The 20,839-nt window shown below is 42.5% G+C and overlaps 2 protein-coding genes across 3 annotated transcripts in view; both read right to left on the bottom strand.

Moving 5' to 3' along the window:
- rpa1 (replication protein A1) overlaps window positions 1–12,493 on the bottom strand; it is a 33,802-nt gene extending 21,309 nt beyond the window's left edge. Inside the window, exons 1-13 of one of the 2 annotated variants that reach the window (XM_076282189.1) lie at window positions 12,191–12,493; window positions 12,061–12,098; window positions 11,180–11,227; window positions 10,869–10,947; window positions 9,133–9,241; window positions 8,650–8,738; window positions 8,389–8,463; window positions 7,377–7,494; window positions 6,972–7,074; window positions 6,793–6,861; window positions 6,183–6,375; window positions 5,130–5,266; window positions 3,953–4,101 (exon numbers count right to left, since the gene is read on the bottom strand). In XM_076282189.1, coding sequence (XP_076138304.1) covers window positions 3,953–4,101; window positions 5,130–5,266; window positions 6,183–6,375; window positions 6,793–6,861; window positions 6,972–7,074; window positions 7,377–7,494; window positions 8,389–8,463; window positions 8,650–8,738; window positions 9,133–9,241; window positions 10,869–10,947; window positions 11,180–11,227; window positions 12,061–12,093 — 1,202 coding nt within the window. In that variant the 5' untranslated portion in view covers window positions 12,094–12,098; window positions 12,191–12,493. Of the gene's footprint in view, window positions 1–3,952; window positions 4,102–5,129; window positions 5,267–6,182; window positions 6,376–6,792; window positions 6,862–6,971; window positions 7,075–7,376; window positions 7,495–8,388; window positions 8,464–8,649; window positions 8,739–9,132; window positions 9,242–10,868; window positions 10,948–11,179; window positions 11,228–12,060 lie in introns of both variants that reach the window. The other variant, XM_076282188.1, reaches the window with a different exon arrangement.
- Window positions 12,494–15,895: 3,402 nt separating this feature from the next.
- serpinf2b (serpin peptidase inhibitor, clade F (alpha-2 antiplasmin, pigment epithelium derived factor), member 2b) lies at window positions 15,896–19,422 on the bottom strand. Its single transcript, XM_076282187.1, has 8 exons — window positions 19,293–19,422; window positions 19,104–19,178; window positions 18,718–19,012; window positions 18,329–18,472; window positions 17,950–18,138; window positions 17,641–17,783; window positions 17,322–17,526; window positions 15,896–16,597 (listed from the first exon to the last, which is right to left on the bottom strand). Exons 1-8 carry the CDS (start codon window positions 19,347–19,349, stop codon window positions 16,254–16,256), a joined length of 1,452 nt encoding a protein of 483 aa, XP_076138302.1. The 5' UTR covers window positions 19,350–19,422; the 3' UTR covers window positions 15,896–16,253.
- Window positions 19,423–20,839: the final 1,417 nt, after the last annotated feature.

Below are 20,839 nucleotides of genomic sequence, written 5' to 3'. Positions count from 1 at the left end.
TATGACAAATTACCTTCCTGGGATGATTTCAAATGGAACAGCGGAGGTACAAAATTAACGAGACAATCCGCATTGCCATATCCATAAAATGAACTGTGAACATTTTAATTAATCTTGAAAATGTAATTATTATTCATTTCCATTATGCACCAGAGCTGGGCTGAGACAGACAGATATTAGCACAGCTTCATAGGCCGTGTACTTGATGCTCCCCTCAGAGGGAAATCTCAGGCTTTCAGCCCTGCCTCCATTTCAAAAACACATCCCTGGCTTTGTAGCAGGCAGAGTTCGCATTCACAGTCTTCTTGTGAGAACAAGGACATTTGGATACAACCCACCAATGGGATGGGCTCGCATTTCCCATGATATACTGGATAAGATGAGAGGGGGAGGAAATCAGACTGACACCACTGATCCACACATATATAGCGCACCGACCCGCAGGGAAAAGACGCATCTCAGCGGGCTCTGTGACAGGAAATGGATCCACATCACACATCTCCAGTCAATTATCCGAATCTTGAAACCCCCCTCGCCTACATCCAACGTTAAAAGCATCAACAGATAACATGTAAGCACATGTTACACTTAATCGCATAAGGCGCACCATGAATAACAGCATCAATCAGTGCTGAATTAGGTTCAGCTACATCGGTAACAGTAGGCCACAGCAATCACAAAGCCAGACATGGATGAGCTGCATTAGCACACAGGAGGCTCAAGTCCTCCACAGAGCAGCCTGACGGAGGGAAGGAAGCGAGAAGTCGGTTTGGGGCATGTTTCTCCTGCTAAGCACCTCTAAAGCAGGGGAGGCAAGTTGCTGGGAAAGGTCAGGCCACACAGAATCTGCTGTTTTTTTTTAACGGCTAATTGACGGGACACTGCAGCCTCCACAACGAGCGCTCCACTCCTGGAGGACGCAGGTCAGTTAGCCGTGCAGCACCAGAGAGAGACTGAGGGAGGTAACAACGAAATAAGAAGGGGAGGAGGTGGGGGGGGGGTCCACTACATTTAATAGCTCGTTATCTCTGGCTCTCCATGTGAGGAGAAAGACCCCTGGAAGGCAAAGAGCTCCTGCAGCAACATGCTCCTCACACTCACTGGTGGCAAGGAAAGTGCCTCCGGAGAGATCTGGAAAAGCCTCATTAAACGGAGGCCCAAGAGAGAGAGCAACCCATCACCCTAGCCCACCTGAGATGATTATTTAAATTTAAAAGCCTTCCTGAGCTCCAAGCCATGTCAGAGTAGCCAACAGAAACAAATAAAAAGAGGCAGTTTAGGGGATGGAGGGGAGGCACAAGAGGGCTTGCAGCCGGAGGGAGAAGGATTGGGTAAGCACAGAGATTGGGAGTATATTAGGGCGACTTTCTACCCCGCTGCAACCACCTGGTGTGCACAGGCACATTCTAGTGCCCTCATTATAGAGATCAAATCCTCAGATCTCCATAAAATAATTACCAAAAGCTGATTTTGAAAGAGAAATCTGAAAATGCAAAGGAAGGGGGACGTTGAACGATAAAGGAAAAGAGTACGATGAAGAGGGAGAACATTTTTAGTTTAATCTCGTCACCGTGTTCGATACGTGGGAGAAAATAAATTGTAATTGGTATGTGCAGGGGCCCAATTACTCGTGGCTTTCATGGGATTTCCCTGAGGGACAGGGTCCAGTGTCATGGCGAGGTGAGCGAACGAAGCAAAAGACCTATCGATCGCATCTTGCACGGAGGGTGAAATAAAATCGAGCAGACAGCCCTAACCAGCTGTTGGCTTAAGCAACGTAAACGCCGAAGATGAAAGGGCAACTCCAATGACACTCAAAGGACAGGGAACAGGTTAAGGAGGGTGGGGGATGGGACATAAGAGTAAACGGACGAGGAAGGTGGTCCTTTGCTAAGGCACCTAAATGCTGCCTTGTTTCATACAGTCTGCTTCATTCCTCTTCCCCAATCCATCACCGAGTCCTTACAAGCCGAGGCACAATGCCCACACGCGATCCAAAACACGGCCAGAGTTCTGTTCAAGCTGCAGCAGTAACCGCCGTTCCGACAACCAGCGCTCGGCGCTGAGGAAAACACGAGGCAGCCGTGTACTTATTTTTGGATGTGGTAAACAGCGTGTGCCATGATCTGGGAAATGAACAGCAGAATTGGCATGAGAAAGAGCAAGGAGGGAGAAGATGAAAGAATGAGTCATAACTGCTTTACAATTCCTTCGCAGGCGCAGCCAATATAACTAACTGTGTCTTCAAGGAATAAGAGAAGTTCTGTTTTCCCGTGATAGTGGCTGACATTTTAAAATCGCTGCCACGTGTTCGGCAAACCAGTTCCTTCCCCCGGTATGTCGTCTACCATTACATACCCTGGGCCAACCACATAAGCAGACATATATTTTAAAATGTCCAGAGACAGAAAGGAAAAAAATCAGAAAGAGAAAATGCTAAACACATCACAACAGACTCAATTTATCTCCTCGTTGAGTGCACACTCATCCCGTGGGGGCTCCCACCAAAAAATCTTAACAGAGGATTAAAATCCATTTGCATTTATATGCAAGCCTGAGTTGAAGAGCATCCTTCTCGGTACCCTCACATATACTAATTTGCTAATGAAGGAAATCTTCGTCATTAAAGCGCCAGCACGTGGTCTCTCCTGGGGGCCTCAGGAAGTCATTTTTAGCCCTACAGCTGCAGAGCCACACACACTCTCTCAGCGGGACCTGGTGCAGGGTGTGCGCACAGCGTGCAGGCAAAACAAACTGCCCCATAACGCGACACTGCTTATGGCCGTCATCAGCAGGAATGAGCACAACTTTTCAGAGACTAAACGCTAATTGTTTAAGTGCTTCTCATAAAATATTGGGAGAGGCAGATGAAAATGTGGAAGTAAACAAGGAGTTTTTTTCAATAGTGTGTCAAGTGAATGGGTTATTGTAGCGAGTAGCAACCAGAGTTAGTTTCCCCCCCAGCTAAAGGCAGTCGACTATATGCATCTGGTTGAATGGTAACTTTCAAGGGCCAACAACAACATTCAAAACTGTGTAATCTTGATCAGTCTTTTCAAAACTAAAGATAATCCATACTAAAATAATTCATAGCTGTAGCCCCATTCACTCCAACATGTATATTTTATGTGAGATGAGCCAATATAGATGCAGATATGGAATTTTAGGGTCGATAATGATAACCAATATTTATCGGTTTGTTGTGGCCGATACGATAACCGATAATATTACTCTTGAAAAACAAATGTGAAAAATTTATTGGGGACAACATTTTATAAGCATAATTTAATTGCAGTAAATTTACCTACCACCAATGACAGACAGAAATCATAATAGTCAAGTCAATGGTACAGCAGAAATAGCAGTAGCTTAGGCCTATGTGTTGCTCCTTTAAGTGAACGTGACGTTCAACACAGATAAACGGCTAGAAGCTGGGTATAGTACATATATACATATATACTTATGTATAGTTTCAACTGTGGGTAATTGAATAAAGGAAATACATCCACACAGATGACATTATTTTGAGGAAGAAGTAGCCAACCAAGCTCATGTAGCGTGTAGCCAGACGGGCCTTACGTAGTTGAGAAATTAGGGCAAATATCAGCGCAAATTATCGCCCCAAAATTCCATTGTCGGAACAATAATAATATTTACATTTTTTCACTTATCGGCCGCCGATATATTGTGCATCCCTAATATAGATCAACGATCAAGAAAATGTCCAGGTTATTGATGCATGTAATGGGAATGTTGTATGAGGCCTGGTAGTATTCATCATCATAAATGTTTTTCTGTTAGGCAATGGTATAATGCCTTGAGCTCAGCAAACCAACTCAAAGGGTAACATGCAGGACCAGAAGCCAATAAACAAAGGGCAACGCTAGGTCAATTCCATTAACATCACACCCCAGTTTATGCCTAAAGCTGGCAACATGCACCAACTACTCACCAGCCACGCAGCTTGTAGGCCTCTGGCAAGTCTGGGTTCACCATGACCACGCTGCTAAAAAGGGTACTGAGAGAGCGGCCACCAAAATCTGAGAGACGTGCCCCTTTGATGGCCAGGATGGGCTGCCCACTGCCATCAAAAGTCTCTGCCTGTGAAGGAGAGAGGGGGGGGAGAGAGGGGGCGAGAGAGAGATAAACATAAACAGGGTGAGAGTGAAGGATAGGAGATGAGAGGAAGAGAAAGAGGGAGAGCGGGAGAGAAAGATATAAGAACAGCTGCAAAATGTACACACTGCATCTGGGCCACACACCGTCTCCTTCTGCATAAATAAAATATATGTACAGAGAGAGGGTGAGCCAAGGACTGGAGTCAGTGGATCAGATAGGAGTTGACGCGCAGGTTCTTGCTATTTTAAATCGCTCTTTATGCAGCACACATCACACTGCCTCCTGCAAATCCCACCAGATAAGCAGAGACTGCCAAACAAACACAAAACCGACGCTCCTGCTGCTCGGCGCAATGAAAGGATGGTGGTGGCAACCTGCACGCCGTCCCTGTGTGGCCCAGCTCCACAAACATGCAGGGGCCCACTACCGCTCCATCTACAGCACCCCCCCCCCCCAAACACACCACATGTGGTGCTGTTTACTCAGGCTTCCGGATTAGACTGCCAGGCTGGACAGGTAGGGGGCGGAGAGAGGGGTGGGGTGGGCTGGCTCTTTCTGTCTCCCTAACTTCCCACTCCTCCTCTGCCTTCACCCCTTCTGCTTCCCTCTGCTTTACCAGCATGAGTCAGAACCCCTAACTACTGACTGATGCCACCTTCTCTGACAGGACAAGTGGAAGGAGAAAACCCATAACAGCACGAGCCGTTTGCTGGTTTAAGCTCAGGACGGGAGAACTGTGCAGCTTTGGCATCCCCTCAATCTCAGAGGCTAGAGCATTAATGCATGCTGGGCAGTAGGGAACAACCTGGGTTTCAGAAAGTAAAAGACATGTATTCCTGTCATGTATTCCTTTTTCTGCTTGTGCACTTAAGGCGATTTCACTAATTTGCTGATCTATCCGACTGAGGAATTGTGCTAATTAGAATCAGCCATTTTGGGAAAGGTTGAAACAACCTTTTATCTTCTGAAGCCAGGATGTCCACCTCTGATGCCACTGTTGGTGGACTCACCTCAGCTCCCCACATGGTGAGGGTGATGACTCGGGCAGACATGTCCATCAGGTGGACATTCCTCTTGGACACCTCACGGCTGTTTTTGGTGGTGATGCGAGTCACGTCCTCCACGGTCTTGACTACACCGATCACATCTGGAAAAAAGGACGAGAGTGAGGTTCAAAGCAAGAGTGCTGTTAGCACTACAGACCCACATTCTCCCTAAGACAGTAAATAATTCAAAATTAAACCTGATCCTGGTAGTGCTGTACTTTTACTTGTAAATTCAACACCTTCGGAGCATGGCTGTCACAATCCCCTGAGCTCTGGTGACACCCTGTGTAAACATGCCTAAGCCACGGGGAAGCCAGCAGTCGTATTGGTGGCATAAAGACTCGTCAGGTTTTGCGACCACCTGCCGCTTGGCTCTGAAGACCTCTCTGAGACGTGATGCATATGCACGCACTTAAAACCCACACACGAGAAGCATACAATCCAATCCAGACGCACACGCCGCCACCACCGCAGCTCTGTACGGCGCACACCCCAAGCTGCCGTCTTCAGAAAAAAAAAAAAAAATCTCTTATCCCACATTGTTGTGACTCATTTGGCCATGATTAAGCTGACTTCCTCTAATCGCCGGCGACATGGTGCTGGGGTCCCACCGCGAGACAGCTCCGATGCACTACATGCTCCAGTCGCCATTATGATAATTACCACCATGCTTATTACCTCCTAATTTCACCGGTGACAAGAGTCGCCTTCTTCTCAACTCGCAAGAAAGCTATGCGAGAGTGGGAAAGGGAGGGTAGGGGTATGGGAGTGGGACCAAAGTCAATCTGCGCCACAGGCCATTACTGTCATCAGTATTATTAATATTACTTTTATCGCGACTATTATAATTACCCGGGCCTCCTGGGCCCTGGTTGCATCTACAGTAACTGAGATGCTGGGACAGCTCAACCAGCGGTAATTATGGCAGAGAGGCGGTTATTAATGATAACCATCATGCCACTCGGAGTCACGGTAGGCCGCTCTCATTCTCCTTCTCCTCCTGTTGCCGTTGCTTACCTACGATAGCATCCTTGTCATGCGCCTCCAGGTCTCCGATGGGCACGAAGTTGCACTGCAAGGTGGGCACATCGTGGCTGTCCTCGCAAGGGATAACAGAGGAGTCACCATTCAACGTCATTTCATAGTCATTCTTCAAGGTCGAGTACTGCTTATTGGCCATCTTCAGCGAGCCCTTGGAGATGTAGTAGACCTGGGGAAAGCAAGTGGCAAGAATGAATTTAATCTGAACTGCTCAATAAGAACCACTGCCTAGTATATGTCTAACAGGAAGGCTACACCGGGCATGTAACTGAAGGGTTCCATTTGCAAAGTGTCTCCTGTAACAATTAGCTGCCACTATAATCAATGGAACTGGCTACACCACACGTGATAAAGGCGCCTATGTTTTAAAAAAAAATTAGACCAGTCTTCTAAAACAATTTCTTAGCTTATGCGGAGCGCTTCAATTGCGGACCAGGTGTAGCACGGGCCTAACAGTAAAGGCGTTGCTTTGTCTTTAGATGTGCAGAGCAATCAATGGCACAACATATTTTTATTTACTGCCATTTACATGCAAGAATTCACACAGGAGTATAAACAAGCACACAAACGGAAAGGCAAATCTCACCTTGCCCTGCTCAACCAGCGTGTAGAATTTGTCCACCTCCTGATTGAATCCAGTCACTCGAATCTCTCCCTAGGAAAAAGAATCAGAACATGTTTCACTTCCATAACCAAATCACAAATATACTAAATTTTTTCCCCCAGAGTGACACAAAGTAAAAAATAAATAAATTGGTTCCTTACACTTTCATCTACCAAGTCCATGGAGAACAACTTTCCCTCCCCTCGCGAGTTACTCCATGTACGGACACCACTCTTGTTAGTAACCCGAGCTCGAATAGTCCACCTGTGGAGCAAAGAAATATTCACTCACTTTCAATACATTACAATAGCAATACTCAGTGAAATGTTACAGCCATCACCAGATTGAAAATGTCAAAGCATGCACTTTCAAGTTTTTCAAAGCCGTTAAGTGATTTCTAATGAATGATTGTGGGCAGTTCAAAGACCCATTAAAGTAAGATGCCCTGACTTTATTAACGGTTGTTTTATAGACAACAAGTCACATTGTTTAATTGTGTGCATTTTTTCCATTTTCCATTGTGTGCCTTTTTTTTCCCATTTACGGCAGAAATTTCTGCAACTTACTTGGACTGATATGGGTTCAGGCTGGCAATGGGGGCAATTTTGGATGTGCCTCCTGGTGTATTGGGTGCAACCAGTGGATTTTTGGCAAATGCAGATTTGTTTGAGCCCTTGTTCATACCTGTTGAAAGACAAGGAAAGACAAAGGGGTGAAACAGATGTTGAATTTGGTAAAGTGGCATTTAATACATCTGGCGGTCTGGTTTTAAATGTATGGAAAATCTAGGACAAACGTAATTGCAAATCTCCTCAAAAATATCCTGCACTTCCAATCACTAGTCAAAAATAGCTAATAACCACATTATAGCCACAATTTCATGAGCTTAGTTATATAATATATCGTAATTCTGTGGGCCTCCTCTCCTAATTTTGAATTGGGCATCTCAATGATGAATGGTAAGACAAAAGGCAGAGAATGATACCAATGACGGCAAATCAAAAATAATGCAAAATGGTGGATTTCCATTCAATTCCATTATCCTTACAGGCTATCAATTGCTTTAATGGACATATACAATGTAGAGGGTACTAATAATTCAAGGATGAACGATCAATAAAACATTTAATGTGATTCAACACAAAACCTGAAATTATCACAATACTCAACCGAATTGATCCCCCTCCCCACACTTCTAGCCAGTGTGATAGCCCAATCTCACTAGTTGATCTTTTAATCAATACAAACAGTGAGCTATCGCTGCACACAATGTAATGGACCAAAGCAGCCAAAGGAGGCGACTTAATTCCAATTCTGCTACAGGCCTATATGCTGCCACCTGATGGTCAACACAGTGCCCTACACACACTGACCCCATATTATGCAAAATTAATAGTTGTGCTTCAGGCATTTTTTTTCTCTACATTTCAGATGAATTAAAAACTTCAAGGAGGTCCAATAACCGGACAACAAATAACTTAAAATAAATCAACTTTTTTTTGCACAGAAAAACACAACCTACTTCCATCCAAATCTCAAAATGGAGGAATAGCAAGCAGAGGCTTATTTGTCATTTACCATCAGTTCCATTCTGGGACTGCAAAGGGCGGACAGGAGGGGTAGGAACTGCGGACTGTGGGGCCTTTGCCTGACCTACAGGATGGGAATGTGGGGGAAACACACACACTATTTCAGTACACACACACTATTTCAGGGAGGACAGAGAAAGGACAGAGGAGTCATAAGAGCCTCTCTAGTGCCTCAGTGGGGAAGGGCAAAATAGTCATCGGTTGTACAGTAGAAAATAAACAACATGTTTTAACCCTGCTGGCTTCATACCTTCAACATAGGGGGTAGGTTCACCAATTTTACCATCAACCTCCTCGGCCATTTTTATGATTTCTACATCTAGGACCACCACGACACGTCTGCACAAGGGTTCAAGAGGGGAGGGGGGGGGGGATGAGAATGCAATCAATCCATATGCAAAAAACACTACACAATATTATCAGAGATACTTCAGATACAGAAGTTCGGATACAGAGAAACCTTACAAAAAAGTTTCACAAAGACATGGTACACAAATAGTCCCAAAACACATCTAAGAAATCAGACAGACATAGAATTCTTCCTTTCCATGAAGACGAATCTGTTAACGTATGAAAAAGTGTACGTGTCATTACTAATGAATTATGAGAATTGCATTACGATGCCATTTCCTGATCTCCATATGTCATGCTTCGGTAAAAAAAAAAAGAAAAAAGTTACACATAAAAATGACCTGCAGCACAAAAAAAAAGAGAGAGCAACCACAGCTATTACCGTCCATCTTTGAGCACGTTGGTCACACTTTTCTTCAGCAAACACACACAGTTGGGCGCCAGCTGGTTCTGTTCTGCCATTGGGTTGAGCTGTGTTGAGAGCATAAAAGCTGTAGCAGAGACAAAATCAGTCACAATTAGGGTTGCAAAGGGCGGAAATTTCCGGTAAATTTCCAGAAACTTTCCATGGGAAGTTAAGCTGGGGGATTTTGGGAATATTCCAAATTGGAAACTTTCATGGAATTAAAGGAAATTATGGGAATTTACGGGAATTAACTGGGAATTTTTGGTAATTCATACTGTTTCATATACAAACATTAACATTTTGTTTCATAATAAGCGATATGATTTGTTTGTTCGTATTGAGGACAAAAGTGACGATAAGCCAACAACTGGGCAACTCCGTTTGCAAACTTCCCCCAGTTTCACACCAGTTATTCCCACATGAGATGACATTTTCACTGGGAATGTATTTTCCCCATGCACATGAATGAACACACCATAGGTTTCCTTTATGTCTAGTAGCCTATGCTGATTGCTGTGTGCATGGGATTGACGTATGTGCAGGGTAGAAATTTGACTGAAAATTGCATTAAATCAGGTTGTTTTAACTAATATTATGCTGCAAGATGGGGTTTTGTCCACTACATTTAAGTTTCCTGTTATAGACTAACTTGCCATATTAAAAATTCCCAGTTTATTCCCATTATTTCCTGTTAATTTCCATATATTCCCGTTAATTCCCATGGAAAGTTTCCAACTTTGAAAATTCCCGGAATTTTGCAACCCTAGTCACAATAGAGATCGCCATCTCATGCACACAGGTGTCATCTCGGGCAACTGTGAAACTGTACAGACTGAAACATGACACACATCCATCCCAGTTCACTAAGCCAAGGTTCTTCTTGAGACAAACAACAAAGACAAAATTGCTGCTTAATAGGTGCCCGAGTTGTCATAAGTTATGTACGAGCTAACGGGTCATCCTAACTTCTGGCTAAATTGGACCACATGAGGAGGATGAAACCGATTCTTCTTGGGATATTTTGTACCCTCTGATGTTTTGGCACTCAACTTCACAGATGCTACCTCCTGCTGGCAGGCCAGGGGCACTTAAACCCTGCATAAAAACAAACATGTGGAGGAACCCGACAATCTCAGTGCTACCAAAGTCCTTTTAGGCAAGTCCCTCCACTCGGCGGCCATATAGCAACGCTTTTTGGGCACTCATAGGGCATCCTATTCAGCAGAAATGTGCGTGCGCAAGGCTTCACGACACCAATCTTGCTCCAGCGGCGAGTTCACAACACATGATTGGGAAGATGTCTTCACATCACACCACATGATTGGCTCAATGTATTCACATGTCGACATTTTGCCAAGGAAGGGATGGGATATGTGTAGACAACGGCAACCCCATGCATTTCTATGGAGGATTTTCTGAGTGCAATATAAGACTGAATATAGCAAAACTATATTTACCCTACATTTCTAGGGCGGGTCTGTTGATATGACAGAAAGTGCTGCCTCCTTAATAACCTCATCTACTAGGTAGTCCATTTTGTACAGTGTAAGCACCTGAATGACCTAAAACAAAGCCATTACTAAAAGTAGTGTGTAGCACAAGGATGCTACGTGGTAACACAGCACCATCACATATGTCAGGGCTCTCTTACAGGAGTATTACGAGGCTGGAGGTATAACTGTTTGTCTTTTAACAGGAACAAAGACACTCACAGGACATAGTGTGCAGTCCATCGCTCATCATGAGGCGGAAGCGGGCCGGTCCATTCCCTCCATCGATTTTGCGAATATTCTGCCAAACAAAAGAACAATAGCTATGTGCATGGCAGAGACATGTAGGCAGAATGAGGCAAACCTTCATGACACAAGTGATGCACTTTAAACCCACAGAAAATGTTACTACATGACAATGTAGGAATGTTAGATTACTTTACACGTGTGACAGTAAAAAAAAAAAAAAAGAAAAGCAGGACAGTAGTATGCAGTGCAGGAAAAGGAAATTAATTGTGAGGTAGCCTACTCACCACCAACTGCAAAACTGGGCTGCTGACATCTTGGCCTTTAGTCAGAGCCTGGTAAACAAAAAGGAATCCAGGAACATCACTGCCAAATCACTGCATTGAATTGTCATTGATTGCTACAATGACTCCATTAGCAGCATCGCAAATACTGATATGACAGAAGACATTCAAGGTAAGATTGTGTTTCTAGTACAACTTTCCGGGCTATTTCATGGCCAGGCCAAGAACGAATACGTTAAGTTCGCAAGGGGAGCGGTGCTTTTCCCCTCAGATAACGTTACGACGATGCTATTGCAGCCCTCATGAGGATATATTTGTACAATTACCCATAGTTAGATGTTAGCTACAATAAGACTTGTCAACATGAGCTTATACTTGAGCTGCATTAGTAACAGTTAGCTAACGATAGCTAGGCAGCGACCAAGCAATTCAGGTATCTGTTAGCAAACTTAGCAAGCTACACTATGCTATCAGTGTTGCCATAACTATAGTGCAAAGACTTGAGATACTATTCGAACACAGCAAGCTGTACTTTGGGCTTTCACTGCTAAGGCATCTAGCGTACAGTTAAATTTAGCATTGGTCCACTCTCTTAGCTAGGTTACGCATCTAACAGGAACGTTGGCTAACGTTAGCCAAAAGTGTCTTCATTCTATCAACTGTCAGGTTCAGTATGAACACCATTTACGTTTATAGCAGTCATAACAAAAATAATATTTTTTGTCCAAAACTTGTTCATTTGAAGAGCTTAATTAACGTGCATGTCCTGTTTACCACGTTGGTAAATGTTAGCACTTCGCACCAAATTGTTATGTTCAGCAGGTTTTCAACTCTGGAATAAAATAGTCAGAAAGACAATAAATGTGTGGGGGGGAATTACGTACCTCTATTGCTCCCTCTGTTAGAACAACATCCATGTTTTCTGTAAATATTAATGGCGAAAGGACAAAATGTTAAAGTTAATGTTCGCTGACACTGTGTTCCTACGCAAAGTGTCTGTTGTGCCAAGCTTACAAGGCGCGCCAACTCTCTCCAAACGCGCGAATCTACTGTGATTGTTCACAACTTCCCTTGCGTCATTTGACGAAGACTATTTAGATCCGGTGCAATGTCTTAAGTCACGCCATCATTAACCTTTTTTAGGATTTACATTAATTATATGTTATACAGTGGCTTCACATCCCATAATCAATAAAGTCCTTAGAGAAATAACTGGACAAGTTACAAGTTATTGGTGAACTGCTACCAATAATAAATGAAAATTCAACATCACTCCGCTCCCACTATCTTCGGTTGCTTTAGGAACATGATTCATGGCAGAGTCAGAGTGCCCCCCAAAGAGGAACATTTAAGACCCATTTCATATCAGACTACACGAAAGTGTACCCAAACACCTAAAAAAATAGTCTTCTTCTTCTTCTTCTTCTTTGGATTTTAACGGCAGCTAGCATCCAACTAGTTGCATTACTGCCATCTACAGGACTTTTAATGCATTACACTATATTCTAAACCAGTATATGTATCCAGTATCCATTAAAACCAGTATCCATTAAAAACTTAAATTATTTTTCCCCTCCCACTTGACCCTATTTCTAAAATACCTTTCAGAGACAGATCTTCTACTCCAATCTCTCTCAAATCTAAAAACAACTCTTGTCTGTGGGAATCATAGTTTTTACAGGACATTATAACATGATGCACTGTCTCCAGCTCCAGAACACAATCCATTCTGATGTTTTCCTAAAACAAAGAGACTACTGTTCAGAAATGTATGTCCTATTCTCAATCTTGCAATAATAACTTCCTTATGTCTCACCCCCTTTTTAGAAACATTAACTGAGTCAATTACCCTATAGAAAAAAGGTGCCTCCCTTTGTTTTCTTGTTCCCAAAGCTGTTGCCATTTTAAAATAATTTCCTGCCACACAATACTTTTGCCTTCTGACTTAGACAGATTGATGTGGACATCTATAGCTTCCTTTTCCACAGCTTTCTTGGCTAACTTATCAGCCTTTTCATTTGACCTAATGCCCACATGAGCTGGAACCCATAAAAAAGAAATTTCTACCCCCCTCCTTTTTACATCGCTTATTACCAGTAGAATCTCATATATAAGGTCTTGATGGCTCTTTGATAACCCTTTCCCTAAACTATTGATAGCTGATACAGAATCACTACATATCAACACTTTACGAGTTTGAATCTTTGCACTGCCATCAAGATTGCATATAACTCCACTGTAAATAAGAAAATTTGAAGTTCTTTTAAAGGTTTGCATATTCCAACCCTGAACAACAAAAGCTGCCCCTGAAGCACCAGATTCTTGATCCTTTGATCCATCTGTAAAAATTAATAAATGCTCTTGATAATTTTTTTGTACATTTTTTTGTACACAACACTGCACCAAATCCATCTCAGGATTTTCAGACTTAAACTTAAGCAGCTCTAAATCTTTCTTTTGGACCTCTAGTTGCCATAATGGAATTGAAGGCCACATTACTCCTGAACAGAAGCTCTTATCCAGAATAGACAGTTCTTGTGCCACAGTCTCCCCTGTCCATCCAAAACATGACAGATTTGCCACTTCTCTCTCCCAGCTTGGTTGAATAGCAACTTTAACTGGGTGATCACACCCTTGAACCATTAAATTGACCCCCGAGTGCCTGCAGCTGTTTTCTTCGCAAGTATAATGGCATCTCTCCTGTTTCTATCTGTAAAGAACACACTGGTAAAGAGCGCACGGCTCCTGTACAAATTCTTAGCGCTTTTGCTTGGACTACATCTAGTCCAGCTAAAACTGACTTGGCTGCAGATCCATATGCCAGACACCCATATTCAATTCTAGCTGTAATTAAATAAATATAAATCTGTTTCAGAGAAGCTATGTCTGCCCCCCAGTCCATTCCACTAAGACACCTCATTAAATTAATAACTCTTTTACACTTGTCAATAACCTAGATACATGCTCCCTCCATGTAAGTCTAGAGTCAAAAAAGACACCAAGAAATTTAAAACTTTCAACCCTTTTCAAGTCCCTGCCATACATCTTTAGTTTAAGACTTTCATCAATTTTCTTTCTAGTAAAAAACATAATTTTAGTCTTCTCGATAGAAACAATGATAGTCTTGCACGCTGCACTGTTTGTAGCAGTGACCAGCATCGCCGGCGGCTTGTTAAATTATGTTGAGGTGAGTTTAACATTTCATGTATATATTATTCAGGCCTACTTGAAGTCTAGTTGCCAAGGCTACATGAAAAGACCAAACTACCAAAATCTACATATTTCAATATCACAATCCATACATTTTGCATAATGTGAGTGCACTGAACTGATTAGGTTCATTCGACTTGATGCAGACTCGATGTGATGCATGGGTTGGGTTGAACACAATGCATAGGCCTACTAAATGTCCGACTTCGAACGGGTGGAACCAAAGATTGCATAGCCTATTAGTCTAGTTGCATTTAGGCCTACTTGAACCCAGAAATGTTGAGTAGCCTACCCTAAAGTTGTATTGCAGAAATGTCATCTATAGGCCTAGTGGATGAAATTCAACTTGGTTGCTAAAAGTTGCACTTTGGGCAATTAGCATAAAGCATACAAGATAATTAAGGTGAGACACAGGTGAATAGGGTAAAATGTTATATCACCATGAAACGTTGATTACTTATGTTGAGAATGAGAAGATGAGAAAAAATGTATTGCATGTTTTTTTCTATTTTAATGTTTAAATATGCAAATGAGGCCCTATCTCATTAAATATGCCCTCTTACAAACAAGATCAGATCGTGTGATAAAACCAGGCTCAAGGGAAAACGTATACTTGGGGGTCTGAGTTGGTGAAAACCTTTAAGGAACCTGGTCAGGAGGCAGTGTTGATCTATTACACCATTCTGGCCTTCATCGTGCCCATATGAAGAAAGGGATTGATTTTATTGAAGTGGTTAGACTAAAAGGCAGGTGTAAGGCAGTAACCCCATAGAATGCCCATTCATTTAGGATCCCCCACCCCCTGTCAGAACCGATGTGTGGCCTTCCGATAAAAAACTGTTTTTATCTTGAAAGTTAAATTTACTCAAACGGCTCTCCACAAAGAAGAAGAATCTTCCTCTTTAAATCCCTATTTCTCACACTTCCTCTAAAGCTGGTGCGTGGCTGCCTTGCTTCACCCAGGTGGGTCCTACCAAGTGGTGGTGGTTAAGGTTTCTACTTCACTGTAATGCGCTTTGGATGCTGTGATACTGTAGGTATTATAAATCATTATCATTTATTATTATTACTCGACTCTGGCCAAATTTGGAGATGAAGTTGTCTCAAAACACGCATTTTCAATATGTTGATGATCACTCACTGAATACACCAGGACTGTACAGGTAAGGCAGTGCCCTGTGTCTTGACGTGTTTAGAGTTTCTGTCTGGAAGGGAAAAAAATGTATGCTAGATAGATAGACGTCTGTTAGACTGTCATGTTGCTTTTTGCCCTTTCATTTTCTGGTAAATTGCTTTTTAAAGTGTAGGCAATTTGATATACTGCATTTTAGACACTTAATATCAGTGATTGGACATACAAGGGAAGGAGGCAGAGCTGAAGGTGTGCATGCATACACACACAACCTACAAATGCAAAGCATAACAATGACATTTTGTAGATCAGACTTACAAGAGATAGATAGATAGATATAGATAGATAGATACTTTATTGATCCTCAGTTGAAGGAATGTTTATTACTTCAGTGTTTTCCATTTTTATTCACTTACAGGCTGAAATGACCACAGAAAACAAAGTTTGACATTTATTTAAAGTTACTTTTCATTAATCTAAAGCCAGTATATAATTTAGAACTTTAATCAAAAAGTCAAATATAGACAAGAGGGTCATTTTGTTTTGTTATACACTGAAAATAAAGTTGATGTTTTTGCAGATAGAAAATCCATACATTCTCAGCGTCTCTATAGCTCTGCTTTGTTTTGCAGAAGGGAGGAATTGGCAAGGATTTGAAAGTAGTAATGGATTTTTCCATCCGTGTTGATCTGCTAGCCAGTCTAAAATCCCTTTAAACTTGAAACAGTGGTCTTCTTACTTAGGAGGGTGACCCCCATAAATCTTGTCCTTTATGGCAGGGAAACCCATTTTATCTGGACGTTCTGATGCCGTAACCATGGAGGGAGACTCAGGATTGGGGTTGGTGACAACGCCGAGGAAGACGGGTGTTAACGTCTGGTCGTCCATGAGGGCAAAGAAAAAAGGCTGATTGACACTGAAGGAGGGGTTAGAGCGTGAGATGGAGATGCTGGTTGCAGCTGCAGCCTCAGCTCCTTCTTCTGTGATCTCCATGCTTGTTTTGTGCTGGACACTGGATACTACCAGGGGACTGTCGGAGATGCTTGCCAGATTTGGACTAGTAAACAGCTCTCCCAAACCTGTGTGGTGAAAATTGAGGTAACAAATGCACACAGGACATGCACTGAGGGGCAGCCGTGGCCTACTGGTTAGCGCTTCGGACTTGTAACCGGAGGGTTGCTGGTTCGAACCCCGACCAGTAGGCACGGCTGAAGTGCCCTTGAGCAAGGCACCTAACCCCTCACTGCTCCCCGAGCACCGCTGTTGTTGCAGGCAGCTCACTGCGCCGGGACTAGTGTGTGCTTCACTTCATTGTGTGCTGAGTGTGTTTCACTAATTCACGGATTGGGATAAATGCAGAGACGGGATCAAAAGAGTATATATACTTATATACACTACTTGGACCAAATAAATGGCTTTAGAACCCTCCCCATCATCATCAATGCAAGATATTTAAAAAAAACAAAACGCAACTCTGGGCAGAAAGAAATGTGATGTTGGGTGCATTAGCGCATAGTATTCAAAATACAAAGTCCAAAAAAATACTTTTTGTGAATAAGTGTGCAACTGTTTGGGCATGCAGTGATAGAGTGGATCTCATTTGCATCTTTACACCTTGTCAGTTGTGCCACTGAAAATAACATACCAGTAGTGTAGTTTGACAAGGTGTTGTTAGGCACGACGCGCAGTGGAATGAGATAAAATGGCCAATGTGGCAAATCATCAGAAAACATGTTGTAATTGTTAGGAGGACTCTGTCAGCAATGTTAGTCTGCATTGGTCCATACAGGGTTTTTCTCTTACCTATGCTGGTCAAGGCCTCCTCTAGCTCTTGACCGTACTCCAGCTTAAATTTGGGCAGTCGGACCAGCATGCTCCTCTCCTTTGGAAAACGGGCGTAGAGGTCTGAAGTATTAAAATTTGCTGCAATGTCGGTCATGTTCACCTGTCCTGACATGGGCAACACTATTAGAAGGCTCATTTGGTCCTTAAATGGGAGACGAGCAACCTATAGGTGACAAACAGAGAGAAAGCAAGTATGATAATGTGTTGAAAAAAAGCACATCAAATACTGCCACAACAACAACTATTTGCTGAAAAAGGAAAACAGAGGATGAGTTACCTGAGCATCAAGCTCATTATGAATGAGAAGTCTCAGGGGGTATTTGGGTTCAACCATCATTTCTACATTCACAATATGCTTGTTGTCAATGTAAAAAAGATCGCTGGAGGTATGTCTGGGATCAAAACATGTCTGCCACTTTCCTGTGAGAGAGACATGAAGATTACTTGAAACCTACTAATCAGTGTTGAGTCATCCTTCAAAAGCTCCAAAAAGAACATCACAGATTCAAACCACCTCAATAATTCAACTGACTTGGGCTATTCAGCATGCTGAGAGTCAAACACAGATGTTCTGTTTTGCACTCACCTTTGTAATGCACAGCGTTAATGAGCATAAGCACCAGATTATGTGGAAGGCTGGCCAAGAAGTCCGTCACCTGACCACTGGTGGCTTTCTCTACCCACTCATTAACCTCCTTTATCCCAGCCAACACTTCTGGCTCGGAGCCATACATTTCCTGGGACATTTGGGCAAATTCCTTTTTGGGCTCAAATCCTATGGGGGGATTTCACTGAGCACTTAGATTTTTCAAATATTTTAATAATTTTCATGATTTTCAACAAACACTGATCAGAACTGCCATTGTCTTAAAACATGTGGGATGATACTTTCAATTACACATTTATGTTTTAGGGTTCATATTTTAGAACTACATTATGTTGCAAATTTTGAGCCCTGCTCTTACCTTCTTGAGTGTACATGCGGGTGGCAATCTGAATGTTGCTCTTCTGGAGATGGTATAGGAGGCTACGTAGCCCCTTGTGGTAGCAGGGCAGTGCGTCTGTATGCAAATGTTCCAGTAGCAACTGCTCAGTTTCATTTACAGCTCCTGAAAAAAGATGCAGATACAGTCTATCAGGCGCTTTCTTGAAACTTGCAAAGCACAATAACGTGCAAACGCACCCAGCCAGACGCTCGCAGTGAATTTTCATCACTTTTTCATGGAATGTGATGACACAAGCAAAAGAATTTTAGGATAGTTTTTGCATCAGGTGGACAGTGTCTGAAAAGATCTTTGCATTCAGCAACCTCCTTCTATCGTTTACAAAATATGATGAATGACTGAAGCCTTACCCAGGGCCAGCTGGGAGAGACCCAGGGAAAGGCTGAGAGGCGAGATGATCACGTTGGGCTGCTCAGGCCCTATCGGCAGCTTCTCCATGAGCTTCAGGCCCAGCTTCATGACCCCGCTTCCTATGGCCTCCTTGAGCTCTGAACTGGAGAGCTCAGCACAGAGGCCATCGGTCTCCTCCTCTGACGTCCCGTCTCGGCCAACTGTGCCCGGCTCTGTGTGGTCCGGTGCTCCAATGGAACTTGATGTGGACTGGGGAAGAGACGATGGCCCTGTAGTTGGCGGCGTCCCTAAATTCTGAAACAGAGCATCCTGTTTAGACACAGCGATGACTGCTGTTGGAACTCTGGACACTGTGCTTTATGTGTTAATCACTGGTGGTGCGGACCTCTATTGGCTTACTGGGCATCAGTGGAATGAGTGGCACTAAGGGGATCTTCCCATCTTCTATCACCTCTTCATCCTATGATGACATGAGAAGACAATACAATATGTCTAATGACAAGGGTGAGCAATTATATTTTTCTGAACCCCAAAACAGTGTTGTCTTTTTAAACAGTATGATTCAAGGCCTTACTGTCCATGCATGTCTAAAGTGGCAAAGCAGTAGGAGTGCAAGTAGTCTGTAGTCCATGTCCTAGCAGCCAGACTGTCAAAGAAAAAGGATTTTTTTAAACCAAAATTAGAAAGGTAGAGACGAACAAACAAGCAAAGTCTGCTGGACTTTGAACAGTTTCCATAGCCAGGGATGACTATCCAATATCCATTCTAAACTGTTTACTTATTTGTAAATGTGTCCACATTTACGGTTTTCTACCAACAATTTGTTTTTTTTATATCACTGTGTAAGAGAATATCAAAACCATGATTGTCCTTGTCTAACTTACTTTTAGACAATAATGTGATTATGTACTGACACATGTCCTTGTTTTTCTTCTCCCTCTGTTATAGAGGAGAGATCAATAATGACAACTTGGTATCTATATTGGTTTTACAATACTGTGAGTGATTCACCCACTCAATTTTATGTTAGCAACAGCGTCAAAGCAAGCATGCCGAATTTTCAAACTGAAGACTCAAACAACACAAATGGAATGGAGTAATAGCAGTCACCTCGAGGTACAATTCTACGGTTCAAGTAACAAGATCAATACAAGTTTGGAGGCTAAAGGTCTTCTCGTGGTTGCTCAAATGCCATTCGACAATATTAAAGCCTCTGCACAACAGCAAAAACTAATTCTCATTGTTATTTACGTTTGCTGGGAACTGTGTGAATTATTTAGACAGTCTAAGACAGCAGAGCAAACACAATCTCCACAGAAATCTTATGAATATGAATGTGGTTCCTGAGTATATAGAACAAAGCATTTGACATTTCAGTCTTTCTCAGATCAACATCTTCTGACAAAATCCTACATGAAAATAAACAGTATCTGTTGTAATCCACATGAGTTGATAAGTAATCTGTTGTAAACTTTGAAAACAACTATAGTTTAGGTTAAACACGATTTGCTACTCTTAACTATTATTAATCTAGGCAAATGTACACATTAAGTGGTATGGTATATAACAGTTTAAATTGTAATTAAATAGAGATAGTCTCAAGCACCAGAGGGACAAATATTAGCCTTTATAATGAGGTGCATTTTTTTTTTGTATTTGTCAAATTCCTTATACCAAGAACTGAGAAACGTTGTCTAATGTCAAATGTTGGATCTGAGAAATTAGTTGGTGTCAGGAAATACATTTGGTATCTTACCGTGATGATTTAAGGATGGAGACTCTGTTGATCCACTCCTAAAGGCAGTCACAAATGGACGATGGGAAGAGCTAAGCAGAAGTTTGGCAGTTGCCCTTTAAGCAGTTAATCTTCAACTATAATTGATCGGTGTCTCATATAAGTCTACTACTTGTAAATGTAAATATTGAGACATGACAAACCTCAAGCCTGAGAAATGTGAACTGTGCAGATGTGCCCTTTTATATAAAGACAACCAAATAAAAAAAAGCTCACAGGAAATGATGTGAGCTCAGTTCCAGGATATGGGCCTTATTGTTGAATTCTTGTGACAGAGCACACACACCACCATCCACTGTAGGCAGGCAGGACTGACACATGCAATG

Source organism: Alosa pseudoharengus, unplaced genomic scaffold, assembly GCF_046254945.1.
Source record: "Alosa pseudoharengus isolate Yale_2024_CS ecotype anadromous, Long Island Sound unplaced genomic scaffold, YU_APseudo_1.1 YU_APseudo_1.1_scf_13, whole genome shotgun sequence".
NCBI classification, from domain to species: domain Eukaryota; kingdom Metazoa; phylum Chordata; class Actinopteri; order Clupeiformes; family Clupeidae; genus Alosa; species Alosa pseudoharengus.
Note: the sequence above shows the minus strand (reverse complement) of the source record. Positions and strands in the feature narration are given on the sequence as shown.